Genomic DNA, 11,405 nt, shown 5'->3' on the forward strand with positions numbered 1-11,405 from the left:
CCTGTACAATGGTCTCCTGGTAGCCCCCGCCGCGCAGCCCCTGGCCCGAAGAAATGCGGGGCTTGTCCTCCCTCTGGGTTGCACGCGGAGGAGGGACCAAGCCGCCCAGGCCCTAGCCTTGCATCGCGCCCTGAGGAGTCAGCCCCCGTGCAGCTCGAGCCCCCAGGCCGCCCCTGCTCTGGTGGCGCACAGGAGGCCAGGACTCCTACCTCGCCGTCACGGAGGTGCGGCCGGCAGGGGGAGCGAGGCGGAAGGGAGCCGCGGCCGGTCCAGGTGAGGGAGGAGCGCTTGTCGCGGGCCTGTGCCAGGGCGCTGCGCTCCGTGCGGAACCGTTGTGTGCGGGGCCTAGGCCAGACTGCGGGCGTGCTATCTCTAGGCTGCGGGCGGGCGGGCGGCCGGGCGGGCACGGCGGCTTGGGCAGCGGCGGGTGGCGAGGAGCCAGCGGGCTGTGCAGCGCCCAGGAGGGAGGGAGGGTCCAAGGAGCCCTGCCCCGCTGGGTAGTGGAGGCGGCGGCCTCGCACTTCGTGGGCTTCAGGCCCCTTTAGCCGAGGGCTCCGGAGGGCCCTGGCTGTGAGCAGCGGGATCGGGGTTCCGAAATCGATCGAGTGAGTACTGACGGCGGTTGGGGCGGAGTCGGTCAGGCATTGGAACAGTGTGGTCGGGGCCCCTCGCCTCTTCCCAGCGCCGCCCGCCTGGTCCCCCCGGCTTCCTCCACTCCGATGGCAGAGCGTTTGCCGACCAGCCCGCTGAGGGTCCGGCTTCTGCACGAAGGGGTTAATTGGGGGCTGGGAGGGCTCTGCTCCCTGCTCCGCCTCAGATGCAGAGGTCTGGGGACCTCAGGACTGTGCCTTAGGGGCTGCCACAGAGTCTCAGGAGGCCCCAGGGTTTTTCACTTTCACTTCTCCCTTCTCAATGCTGGCCTCACCCGCAGGCTCAACATCTGGCGGCTGCCCTCACATGCCCACATGTGGAAGGTTCCCTCAGTTGCACAGGACACAACCTCGGGCACCGCCGCAGTCTGGGGCAATGTGCGCCCTAGATAACGCAAAACCACGTGCAGGACCCCCACTTCCATGCCTCTGCCCCAGGACCCACGCACAGCCTGCAGGGCCCAGGGCCTCTCTGGGTGGCCCCCCCAGCACGCCCATGCTCTGCTCCCTCCTCCCTCCTCCCTGGGGTCCTCCCCTCCACTAGCAGCAGCTTCTCCTAGGGGCCTGGGGGCAACAGCCTGGCTCTGCTCAGGGAAGAGGGAAAGGTGCCAGGGGCTCAGCAGGTCCCCACACAGCACTCCTCACTAGACACTGTCACTGAGTGACACAAGTCACTGTCACCGTCATGGCCCCGAATGGCCACTCAGGGCTGGGGAAGAGCCCTGGTGACAGCTTCGCTTTCCCAACATGGTCCACAAAACTCCAGCTGCAGGCCTTGGGCAGGACATGGGCTCCCTGCGCTCGGAGTGAGACACACCACATCCCAGACACACAGCACTCTCGGGCTCACACGATTTCCTGGGTCTCAGCCCCAGAGCCGGCCCCTGGTCTTCAGTTCCCTGTGCCTTCCCAGCCCCCAGCCAGTGCCCTCCCCAGCCCAGGTCTGAGGCCCTGGGACTGTAAAACCCTGGGAGAAGCTGCCTGCCTTCCACTCCCATCCCAACCAAGCACAAGCCCAGGCCTACAATGGGGGTGTACCCAGAGAGGCCTTGGACTCCGAGGCCCTGACCCCCGGCACCTTAATATGGGGCCAGGGAGGCTCCGGGCTTGACACCCAGCTGGAGAGACCCCCTGGACAGGAAGGCCATGGACACGAGGAACTGGTCAGAGGAGGCCCCGCAGACAGAAGGTGGGGACTGCATGGGCCAAGTCAGGCCTTGGCATTAGGGATGCCTGGGCCTAGAAGCCCCGAGGCTGAGGGGCGGGCCTCGCCTCGCTCTGCCCAGCCTGGTTGGGCACCTCAGCTGCAGGGCCTTTCCCCCGCAGGCAGGCCAGCTGACGGGGCCGAGGCGGCAGCACTGGACCCAGCGGCCTGACTTCTCCGACGTGTCCTCGGCTCCGAGGCTGGCCAGGCCCCGCCCCCGGCCCTCCCTGCGCCCGGCCGGTGCGCAGGGAGGTCGGAGGAGCGGGCACTGCCCACCCTCCGGATGTATAAGCGTCCTGGCCAGAGGCGGGCGGTGCGCGCGGGTGCGCGTGACACTCGGGCTCCCGGGCTGCGCGGCCTGGGCGGCGTCCCTCCGCTCAGGTCCCTGGCCACAACAGCGAGCTGACCTCAGGGGGCTGTGGGGCATTTGCTGGGCCGGGTCCTGTCCTGCTGAGCTGAGAAACGAGGAACGGAGGACGCTCTAGCCCTGGGGCTGCCAGTGGCCGGCGCGGAGCCGAGCTGCCCTCTCCTCACCCAGGTGCAGGGGCAGTCAGGGAGGAGGGGGAGGCGGGAGGGGCCAAGGGCAGGGGCAGGGCTGACCCAGGCAGCCCTAGGAGCTTCATCCGTGCCCTGCCACCTCGGGCTGGGGCTGGGTGCTCCTGGCATAGCCGCCTCTCTCTCCTCCGGGGCTGTAGAAGATGATGGTGGCTTCGCTGTTCAGAGGGAGGCCGGGCCTTGGCAGGAGAAGTGGGATGTTCAAAGGGCGTTGGCCCCGGAGGTCCCTGGGAGCGGAGGCGAGGGGCAGAGAGCCTGGAAAGCAGGAGGGCCCCGCATTTCCAGGGTGCTGCACTCATCTGGGCCCCGATACCAGCCCCAGGTGGGGGGCCCATGACGCCATAATCCCCTGGGCCCAGGGCCGGCAGCTGTGAATGGCACTGCAGGCCCCCGCCCCCGGCCCGTGGGCTGGGCTGGGTGCGGTGCTGCTGGGCGCAAGCAGTCAGAGGCGGCGCCGGCCAGGCCGCCGGGCGCCTATGGATGCACGGAGCCCGCTGTCTCCCCGGGCCAGTGCGTTCAGCATCGCCTCTCTGGTTGCAGCTGAGGCTGCAGAGCGCACCTCCCACCGGGGTCCGGGTCCGGGGGGCCCCGACCGGGCGAAGCTTCGCCAGCTGCCAGGATCTCCAGCCGGGATGCACTTCAGCACCGTCACCAGGGACATGGAAGGTGAGCCTCCTGACCGTGTCTACACCGGCTGCCCGCCAGACCCCCTGCCTGGGCTGCCGTGGGTCCCGGTCACAGAGTAAGTGGAGGGTACTCTTGTTGGGGTGGGCTCCAGGCTCTCGGCTGCGACTCTGGGGTTGAGGCCACCCCACCCAAAGCCTGTCCCTCCACCAGCCTGGGGGCCCAGTTTCCGAGACAGCCGGGCACGGGCACGCAGGTAGATGCAGGCTGGGGGGAGGGCGAGTGGAAGCCAGGAAGGACAGCAGAGGTGGCCATGAGCTTGGCGAGGTGGGAGGACAGTTGGTGAGAGGCGGGATTGCAAGGGAGCCGGGGGAAAGGAAAAGGAGAGAAAAAGCGGTGAGGGCGGCCGGGAGGAGATGAAATTGAGAAAAGGAGAGAAAACACAGACAACCTCAAAAAGAAGGTAGGAGAGAAAAAAGGAAGACATGAAAGAGAAATAAAGAGAGGCAGAACGAAAGAGAAGAGGAAAATGAGGGAAAAACTTAAGACAGAAAGTAATTTAAAAAAAGAAAGACTTTGGTTTTTAACTTTTTTTAAAAAAGGAGGAAAAGTCACGAAAACCAGAGAAGGACATAGAGAAATCAAAGGAAAAGGACAGAGTAAAACAAAGACAAAAAGTGATTCAAAAAAGTAGAGTGCAAAGACAGGCGAGGACATAGGAAAAAGGGGAAGAGGCAGAAAGCAAAAGAGAAATACAGAGAAACTAAAGATACTGGAAGAAGGAAAGATGATCAGGAGGGAAAGTCTAAACGAGGAAGACAAAGGTAAAGGAATAACGAATCGGAGAGAGAAAGCCTGGCGAGGGAGAGGAGCCGGGCGACGCGGGAGGGAGCAGAGCGGCGCGGCCGGGCCGGCGCTCCGGGGAGCCGGTCGGGGCGGTCGGGGGCCCGGGCGGGCTGGGGGCCGCGGAGGGGGAAGGAGGGGGAGGGGCGAGGCCGGGGGAGGGGAGCGAGGCCATTGTCTCGGCGGAGGGGGGACGCGGGGCGGGGCGGGGCGGGGCCCTCCTCGGGGCCGCCCGCGGTGTGGGGCGGCGCGGCCCGGGGCGCACGCAGCGCAGCGCCCGCCACTCGGCCCGCGGCGCGGGGCAGCGCTCAGCTCGGCGGCGGGGCGGCGGCGGCGGCCCGCGGGTCATGATCTCCGCCGTGTCCAGCCCGTGGCTCACGCAGCTCTCGCACTTCTGCGACGTTGCAGCCTTCACGGCCAGCAGCCTGAGCAGCCTGGGGGCCGCGGGGGGCTTCCCGGGCGCCGCGTCGCCCGGCGCCGACCCGTACGGCCCGCGCGAGCCACCGCCGCCGCGCTACGACCCGTGCGCCGCCGCCGCCCCCGGCGCCCCCGGCCCCCAGCCGCACGCCTACCCGTTCGCGCCCGCCGCGGGGGCCGCCACCAGCGCCGCCGAGCCCGAGGGTCCCGGGGCCAGCTGCGCGGCCGCCGCCAAGGCGCCGGTAAAGAAGAACGCGAAGGTGGCCAGCGTGAGCGTGCAGCTGGAGATGAAGGCGCTGTGGGACGAGTTCAACCAGCTGGGCACCGAGATGATCGTCACCAAGGCCGGCAGGTCAGGGCGCCCCTCCGCGCGACCCTCCCCGCGTGCTGCCGCTCTCGGGCCGCGGGGCCTCGGCCGGATCCGCGCGAGTGGGGCCGAGAACCCGGGTGGGGGGCGCGGCCGGCCACCTGCGGGTCCCTCTCCGCCCTGCCGCCTCCTTCGCTCTGCGCGGTCCCGGCTCCGGCGACAGCCGCCTCGCGCGCCCCTCCTAGCACTGCCTGCCTCAGCTGAGGCGGGAGGGCACCGCGCGGCGGCAGGGAACCGGTCCGGCCCGCCCGACCCGCGGGGGCCCGCCGCGCGCCGGGAAGCGGCGTCTCGGAGCGCACGGGGCTGGGAGCGGGCGGCCGCCCAGCAGCTCCCAGCAGCTCCCAGCAGCTCCCAGCTCAGAGGAACTCCGTTTGGGTCCGGAGTTCAGTCTGTGCGGGCGAGGTAGAGAGCTGCAGTCTGGCAACGGTCTGGACAATTTCAGGAGAAAACTAGGACCCTAAAAAGCAGCTAGCTCTGTGCAGCGGGGTTGCTAGGAGTTTTCTCCAGCCTCAATTTCGGGCGGTGTGGGGCCTGGCTCTGCGACGAGCGGCCCGCCGCCTTCCAATGGGCCTGTATTTGTTTTATTAAGGGCCGAGAGAGAAGGGGAACGAGTTTTGCGGATGCACCCGATTTGACCAGCAGACAAAGGCGGGTGCTGGGCTGTGTCTAATGTACACACCGGCTCCGCGTCCGCACAGCCAAGGGGAGCCGAGGGCCTGTTTGTAAAGCCTCCTCGGTTTCTGTTTCCCCGCGGCCGCCGGCCGCCCTGGGGAACCCGGGGCCTGTGCTATGCTCCTCCGGCCTTGTGGCTTTTCCCCGGGATCTCCTTGCTGTCCCTGGGCACACCCGCCCTTCTGAGGACAGTGGTAGCCCAGCCGCCAGCCCAGCAAGGGCCTTGTTGGCGCTGTGCTTCACCCCAGGAACGGACATTCCGCAGCACCCGGGACCTGCAGGGCCTTTGAGCGGCGGTGGCAGAGGCCTGTCGGGAGGGCTGGCTCCTCGCCCCCGTGTTCTGCCCACTGCCCGCAGGCAGCTGCCTTGAGGGGAGGCAGTGGGGAGGGCAAGTGGAGGCCAAGCCTCCTTGCCGTCCTCCAGGGCCCAGTGGCCGGTACTGCTGCGCCATCAGGCGGGGGCCGGCCCACGGCCAGCAGCCCATCCAGGACGTCCTTTCAAGAGCCCCAGCCAGTCACTGACTTGGGGGCCAGAGGAGGGGAGGTTTGGGGGACTGTAAAGCACAAGGCAAGTCCACCCTGGGCAGCTGTGTCTTGGGGTTATGTGTCTTGGGGAAAGTGGAACTTGCCTGTGTCCCTGAGGAATGTGGGGAGACTCCAGCATGGGGCCATGGCCTAAGAGTCGGGGGTTGTGGGCTCCAAGGCTTTGGCCACCCTGGAGGGATTGGGGAGCAGTTGCAGACCCAGCTGAAAGGGCAATAGGGACTCCTCGAAATCTCGCGGACTACTCAGTTTCACTTTGTTGGAGCCGGGAGCCGCCTCAATCTGGAGCTGGAGAGGCTCTGCCAAGGGCGCATCTTAGGCGCCTGGCCGGCTGCGGCTAGGTCCCCAAGACAAAAACATCTCGGCGAGGGCAAGGCCGGGTTATGCAGCCAAAGTAGGCAGAGGAAGGTTGGGGCTCCAAGGCTCAGCTCCAGCCCGGGCTAGCCATTTCTGTTTCAGAAAAAGGGCCCAGGCGGCTGCCCTGCCATGCTGTGCCCACAGTGGAGTAGGGGCCTACTCGGGCCAGAGCAGCTGAGCCTGGGGGAAAGGGGACGAGAGCCACGGCCTGGGCTCACTGGGCAGCCCTCTGACACTTGAGGGAAGGGCCGCCACCAGGGACTGGTGGGTGGGTCAAGGAGAGGGGGCTGCCTTTCCCCAAGGGAGGTGACCTGAGGCCTCACCAACCCCAGGCGAATGTTCCCCACGTTCCAAGTGAAGCTCTTCGGCATGGATCCTATGGCGGACTACATGCTGCTCATGGACTTCGTGCCGGTGGATGACAAGCGCTACCGGTGAGTGAGCCCTCGGGGCCACTTGGGCCGGCTGCGTGCACGCAGGACCTGGGAGGGCACCCTGGGAAGCGCCGGTGACCAACTGCAAGGGCCCACACCATGAAGCTGTTCAGTAAGCAGGCCCTCCCGGGGCACCTGTGCCGCTGCCCCTGCTCCCTCCCCCGCCGCTGTCCAACTCCAGACTCACTCCGACCCAGGGGGTCCCAAAGGCTGGGAGCCCCTCGAGCTGCAGTTTCCAGACAGCTCTCACACCCTTGGGCCTGCATGGCCTGGGGCGGGTGGGCCAAGCACACAGTCCCCGTCTCTTCGTGTCTCCCTCTCCCACAAGGCCAACTGGACTGCCTTGTCCCCCTCCCCCATCCCCAGGGAACGCTGGGTCCTGGAGCTGGGCCGGAAAGGTGGGGTGGCCGCCAGAGATTACTTAGGGCGGGCCTCAGCCACCCGGACAATTAACAGCAATTAATAAAGGAACGAGAGTTGGGGAGGCCGAATCCGGGTTCCTGCCGCTTCGGCACCCAGGGTGGGTGGACCCGCATGTAGCGAAATGCGGAGAAGCGGGGAGCCCAGCCTGCAAGTCCTGGATTCCCTGCTCGTTGTTTTTTGTGCGCTGGGGCAGGTGGGACTTTTCTGGTTTTTCGGCAATCCCCTCGGCAAAGCTCCCAGCCCTTGTGGCACCACAGGTCGCCATCTCACAGCTGGGGAAACTCCGCAGAGGCACTTTTGGGGTTCACCTGGCACATGAGGGGCGAGGCCGTCTGCCTTCCGCCTCACATGGCATGACCCCTGCCCCGGTGCCACTCCAGGTACGCCTTCCACAGCTCCTCCTGGCTGGTGGCTGGGAAGGCGGACCCCGCCACGCCGGGCCGCGTGCACTACCACCCGGACTCGCCTGCCAAGGGTGCGCAGTGGATGAAGCAAATTGTGTCCTTCGACAAGCTCAAGCTGACCAACAACCTGCTGGACGACAACGGCCACGTGAGCGACGCCCCCTCCCCAGGCTCCCGGCTGTCCCGGGTGGAGTCTCCGGAGTCCCCAAGGGCTGGCTGGAGGCTTAGGCAGAGCTTGGGCCGAACTGCTGTGTGGATGCGGGGCAGGCTGGGAGAGCGGGCCTCCAGGCAGGAGTCACCCGGCCTGGGAGAGGCTTCTCTCTCCTTCCCTCACTCCAGTGCTGATCTTACGCAGGAGGCTCTCTAACTGGAAGGCGGGGCGTGCATGGGGGCTGGAGGTTTTACAGAGTCCTTGCGGGCTGAGCTCCACCCTACGGCGACCACCCCCCACAGGCAGGCCCTGCAGCAATGGTCAGGGACCTAAGGAAAGAGAACCTAAACCCCGATGGATCGATCGATCGGTCCTTTGCCACTTAGAGTGGCTTTCCTGGCAGTCCCCAATGGGTCTGAGCCTCATCCCCGAAGTTAAGGGTTTTGCCCAACTTATCCGGGATGTTCATCACCTACTCAGACCCAGCATTTCCTGGTTCCGACCCGGGTCCGGGGCGAGTCCTACAGCAGGAGCTGGTCCCCATCTTGTCTTGCAGATCATTCTGAACTCCATGCACAGATACCAGCCCCGATTCCATGTGGTCTATGTGGACCCACGCAAAGACAGTGAAAAATATGCGGAGGAGAACTTCAAAACCTTTGTGTTCGAGGAGACCCGCTTCACCGCGGTCACTGCCTACCAGAACCACCGGGTGAGGGCCTGCAGGGAGGAGGCCCTGGGGACGGGCAGAGGGTGCCGTGTTCAGTTGCTGCCAGAGGGAGGGAGGGAGGGCTGAGACCTGCAGGCTGTGGGTCCCAGTGGAGCTGGGCCCAGCTGGAGCCCCACCCCTGAGGGCCTCGGCAGCCCCCTCCTCCTTTGCTGGCTGGCCTGGCCTCCTCTGACCTCTCCAGCAGCAACTGTCACAGCGGCCTGAAAGTTTGTTTTCCAAACCAGTCCGGAAACTCCGCATCAGGGGCATGATCCGAGGTTTACCCAGATTCCTAGGGCACCCACTCAGTCCCCCCACTGCACAGTGGGGGGTAGAGGTGACCACATTCCCATCCTGGGGCACAGGGTCTCCATCCTCATTCACTTGGCGCACCAAAGAGGAGTGCTCTAGTGGGAGAGGAGGCTCCCGATGCCCAAGGCAGGAGGGAGGCAGCAGACGTGGGCAGCTCTTGCTGACACTCGCCTGTGCTCTGCCGAGGTCGGGTGGGCCGCGGACTGCAGGGCTCACACCTGCTTCCCTGCAGATCACGCAGCTCAAGATTGCCAGCAACCCCTTCGCCAAAGGCTTCCGGGACTGCGACCCCGAGGACTGGTGAGTGTCCTCAGGAGGCGAATGAGCACCCGGGTGTCTGGCGGAGGTGCCGCCCTGACTCGCCTCCCGCTCCCTCCCGCAGGCCCCGGAACCACCGGCCCAGCGCGCTGCCGCTCATGAGCGCCTTCGCGCGGTCGCGCAACCCCGTGGCCTCCCCCACGCAGCCCAACGGCGCGGAGAAAGGTAGGGCCTGGGTCGTGGGATCCGGGTCGCGGCCCTGTGCGCGCTCCGCCCCGGGCCGGCGGCCGCGCCCGGCCTCGCCTGCACCCCCGGGGCGCTCGCGGCCTTCGCGCCGGTTGCACAACGGCCGTGGCGGCGGCGGGCAAGCGCGCACTCGCCCGCCCGGCCCGACGGCTGCGCCCCGCCCGCCGCTGCCGCCTGCGGAGGGGCGCCGGTCCCCGGGGAGGGCGCGGGGGTCTCCGCGGGCTCGCGGAGAAGGGTCGGGGACGCCGAGCGCGGCCAAGCACCGCCTCCCCGCCAGGGCTTCGCGTGGCTCGGCGGGTCTCCTTGGCGGCCCGGCCGGCCACGCTCACCCCAGCCCTCCCCGCAGACGCGGCCGAGGCCCGGCGAGAATTCGAGCGCGACGCGGGCGGCCCGGCCGTGCTCGGGGATCCGGCGCACCCGCCGCAGCTGCTGGCCCGGGTGCTGAGCCCCGCGCTGCCCGGGGCCGGTGGCGCGGGCGGCCTCGTCCCGCTGCCCGGCGCGCCCGGCGGCCGGCCCAGCCCCCCGCACCCCGAGCTGCGCCTGGAGGCGCCGGGCGCGTCCGAGCCGCTGCACCACCACCCCTACAAGTACCCGGCCGCCGCCTACGACCACTACCTCGGGGCCAAGAGCCGGCCGGCGCCCTACCCGCTGCCCGGCCTGCGCGGCCACGGCTACCACCCGCACGCGCACCCGCACCACCACCACCACCCCGCCGTGAGCCCGGCCGCCGCCGCCGCCGCAGCCGCCGCCGCCGCCGCCGCCGCCGCCGCCAACATGTACTCGTCGGCCGGGGCCGCGCCGCCCGGCTCCTACGACTACTGCCCCAGATAACCGCGGGCGCTCCGCCTGCGCGGCGCCCAGGGCCGCGGGGAACACGCGCCTCCAGCCCAGGGCCGGCCGGTCTCCTGTCCCGGCCTCCAGCCGCGGGGGTCCTCCACCCTCCGGCCCCAGGGCCACCGAAGTATCCGGTTCCCTAGTCCCCGGAGCCGCCGCGGGTCCTTCCCCGGCCCCGAGGGTCACGGGGTCCCCGGCCCGCTAGTGCCAAAGCGCCGGTCAGAAGCGGAAGGAAGTGGTATTTATTGTTCTCCCTGGGACTGCGTCGCCCGCGGTCCGCCGGCAGTTGCAGTGTAGACGACCAGAGAGCCCCGCCTGCAGGCGGTGTAGATACGTGTAGATATGTGTAGATACTGTAGATACCGCGCCGGCACCAACTTGATAAACGGTTTCGCCTCTTTTGGAAGCTGCCTGCGTGTCCATTTATTTGCGCCCAGTTAGATCGCTGGGGAGATCTCGGACAACGGGGCGACTTAAGGGGTTCCCAGACCCACTACCGGCAGGCGTTGCTCCCTCCGGCGCCTGCCCCTCCCGCGCCTGCGCGACCCCCACCCTCCAACGGCACCCGCTTCCCGCGTTCCGGCCTCCCGGGCTGGGGAACCAGCCCCAGGTTTTCCTCCTGCCTTTTTACTACACTCCTCACACCTGCAGTTGTCACTGTTCTAGGACTATGGCCTGTGCCCTGACTGGTTTTGGGGACAGAGGCTTTTCCGTGGAAGCGGGGGATGAGACAACGGTTATGACAGAACAGAGCTGGTTGGGGCTGGGAGGCGCAGAAGCCCCTGACCCGGATGGGGTCATGGAAAGGCAAAAACAGGCAGCTGTGTTCTGTAGCGTTTCCCCTGGCCTAGCCTAGCCCAAGCCTGCATTTTCCCCTGTTTATTGACTTTATTCGCTGTGAGTGTCCCTACGGAGTGACCTGGACAGGGGCACAATGACAGTGGCCATGAGTCATCTTAAAACCTGTCTATGAAGCATTTTCCCAGGCCAGGTGGCTAAGGGACCTCTCCCCATCAACTCAACACCAGGGATGGAGCCAGAGGAACCCTTTGATGCCTCCCTTCCTGAGCACCGGCAGGAAGGGCTGACCGCCACCGACGTCAGGGCCGCTAACGTGGACACCAGATGAACGGGAAGTGCACGTGGCCAAGGTTCTGTTCCCGCCCTCCGTGTTTGTCCCAGTGTGGCAACTGCTGCCTTCTAGGCTGTTTGGGCCATCACTGCGCCTGGGTGCCACCTCTCTGAGGGCATGCCCAGACATTTCCAGATGTCAGCCCTGGACCCGACCTGCTCTTCGTTCCGGGATGTGTTGCCCTGGGGAAGTGACCAGGGGCTCAGCAATTGGGTGGGACGAGCTGTTACCAGAGGCCAGTCTAGGAAGTCAGGGGGTGGCCGGGGCCCAC

At 67.1% G+C, this 11,405-nt stretch overlaps 1 protein-coding gene across 2 annotated transcripts; it reads left to right on the top strand.

Annotated features, from left to right (window-relative positions):
* Positions 1–230: 230 nt before the first annotated feature.
* Positions 231–10,408, top strand: TBX1 (T-box transcription factor 1). 2 transcript variants are annotated; one of them, XM_069497221.1, is made up of 9 exons: positions 231–273; positions 2,950–3,075; positions 4,285–4,645; positions 6,564–6,665; positions 7,469–7,640; positions 8,200–8,355; positions 8,897–8,964; positions 9,047–9,147; positions 9,515–10,406. In XM_069497221.1, exons 2-9 carry the CDS (start codon positions 3,042–3,044, stop codon positions 9,997–9,999), a joined length of 1,479 nt encoding a protein of 492 aa, XP_069353322.1. In that variant the 5' UTR covers positions 231–273; positions 2,950–3,041; the 3' UTR covers positions 10,000–10,406. The 2 variants fall into 2 exon arrangements, with proteins under 2 accessions (XP_069353322.1, XP_069353321.1); XM_069497220.1 differs by lacking the exons at positions 231–273; positions 2,950–3,075 and having other exon boundaries at positions 4,159–4,645; positions 9,515–10,408.
* Positions 10,409–11,405: the final 997 nt, after the last annotated feature.

This window comes from Eulemur rufifrons, chromosome 21 (genome assembly GCF_041146395.1).
Source record: "Eulemur rufifrons isolate Redbay chromosome 21, OSU_ERuf_1, whole genome shotgun sequence".
Taxonomy (NCBI): domain Eukaryota; kingdom Metazoa; phylum Chordata; class Mammalia; order Primates; family Lemuridae; genus Eulemur; species Eulemur rufifrons.

What these genes read in the sequence shown, in the direction of transcription:
- TBX1 (XM_069497220.1), top strand. Translation starts at nt 4,224, where the DNA reads ATGATCTCCGCCGTGTCCAGCCCGTGGCTCACGCAGCTCTCGCACTTC. An exon ending in GTGGATGACAAGCGCTACCG is followed by an intron (nt 6,666 to 7,468) that starts GTGAGTGAGCCC and finishes GTGCCACTCCAG; the next exon opens with GTACGCCTTCCACAGCTCCT. An exon ending in GACTGCGACCCCGAGGACTG is followed by an intron (nt 8,965 to 9,046) that starts GTGAGTGTCCTC and finishes TCCCTCCCGCAG; the next exon opens with GCCCCGGAACCACCGGCCCA.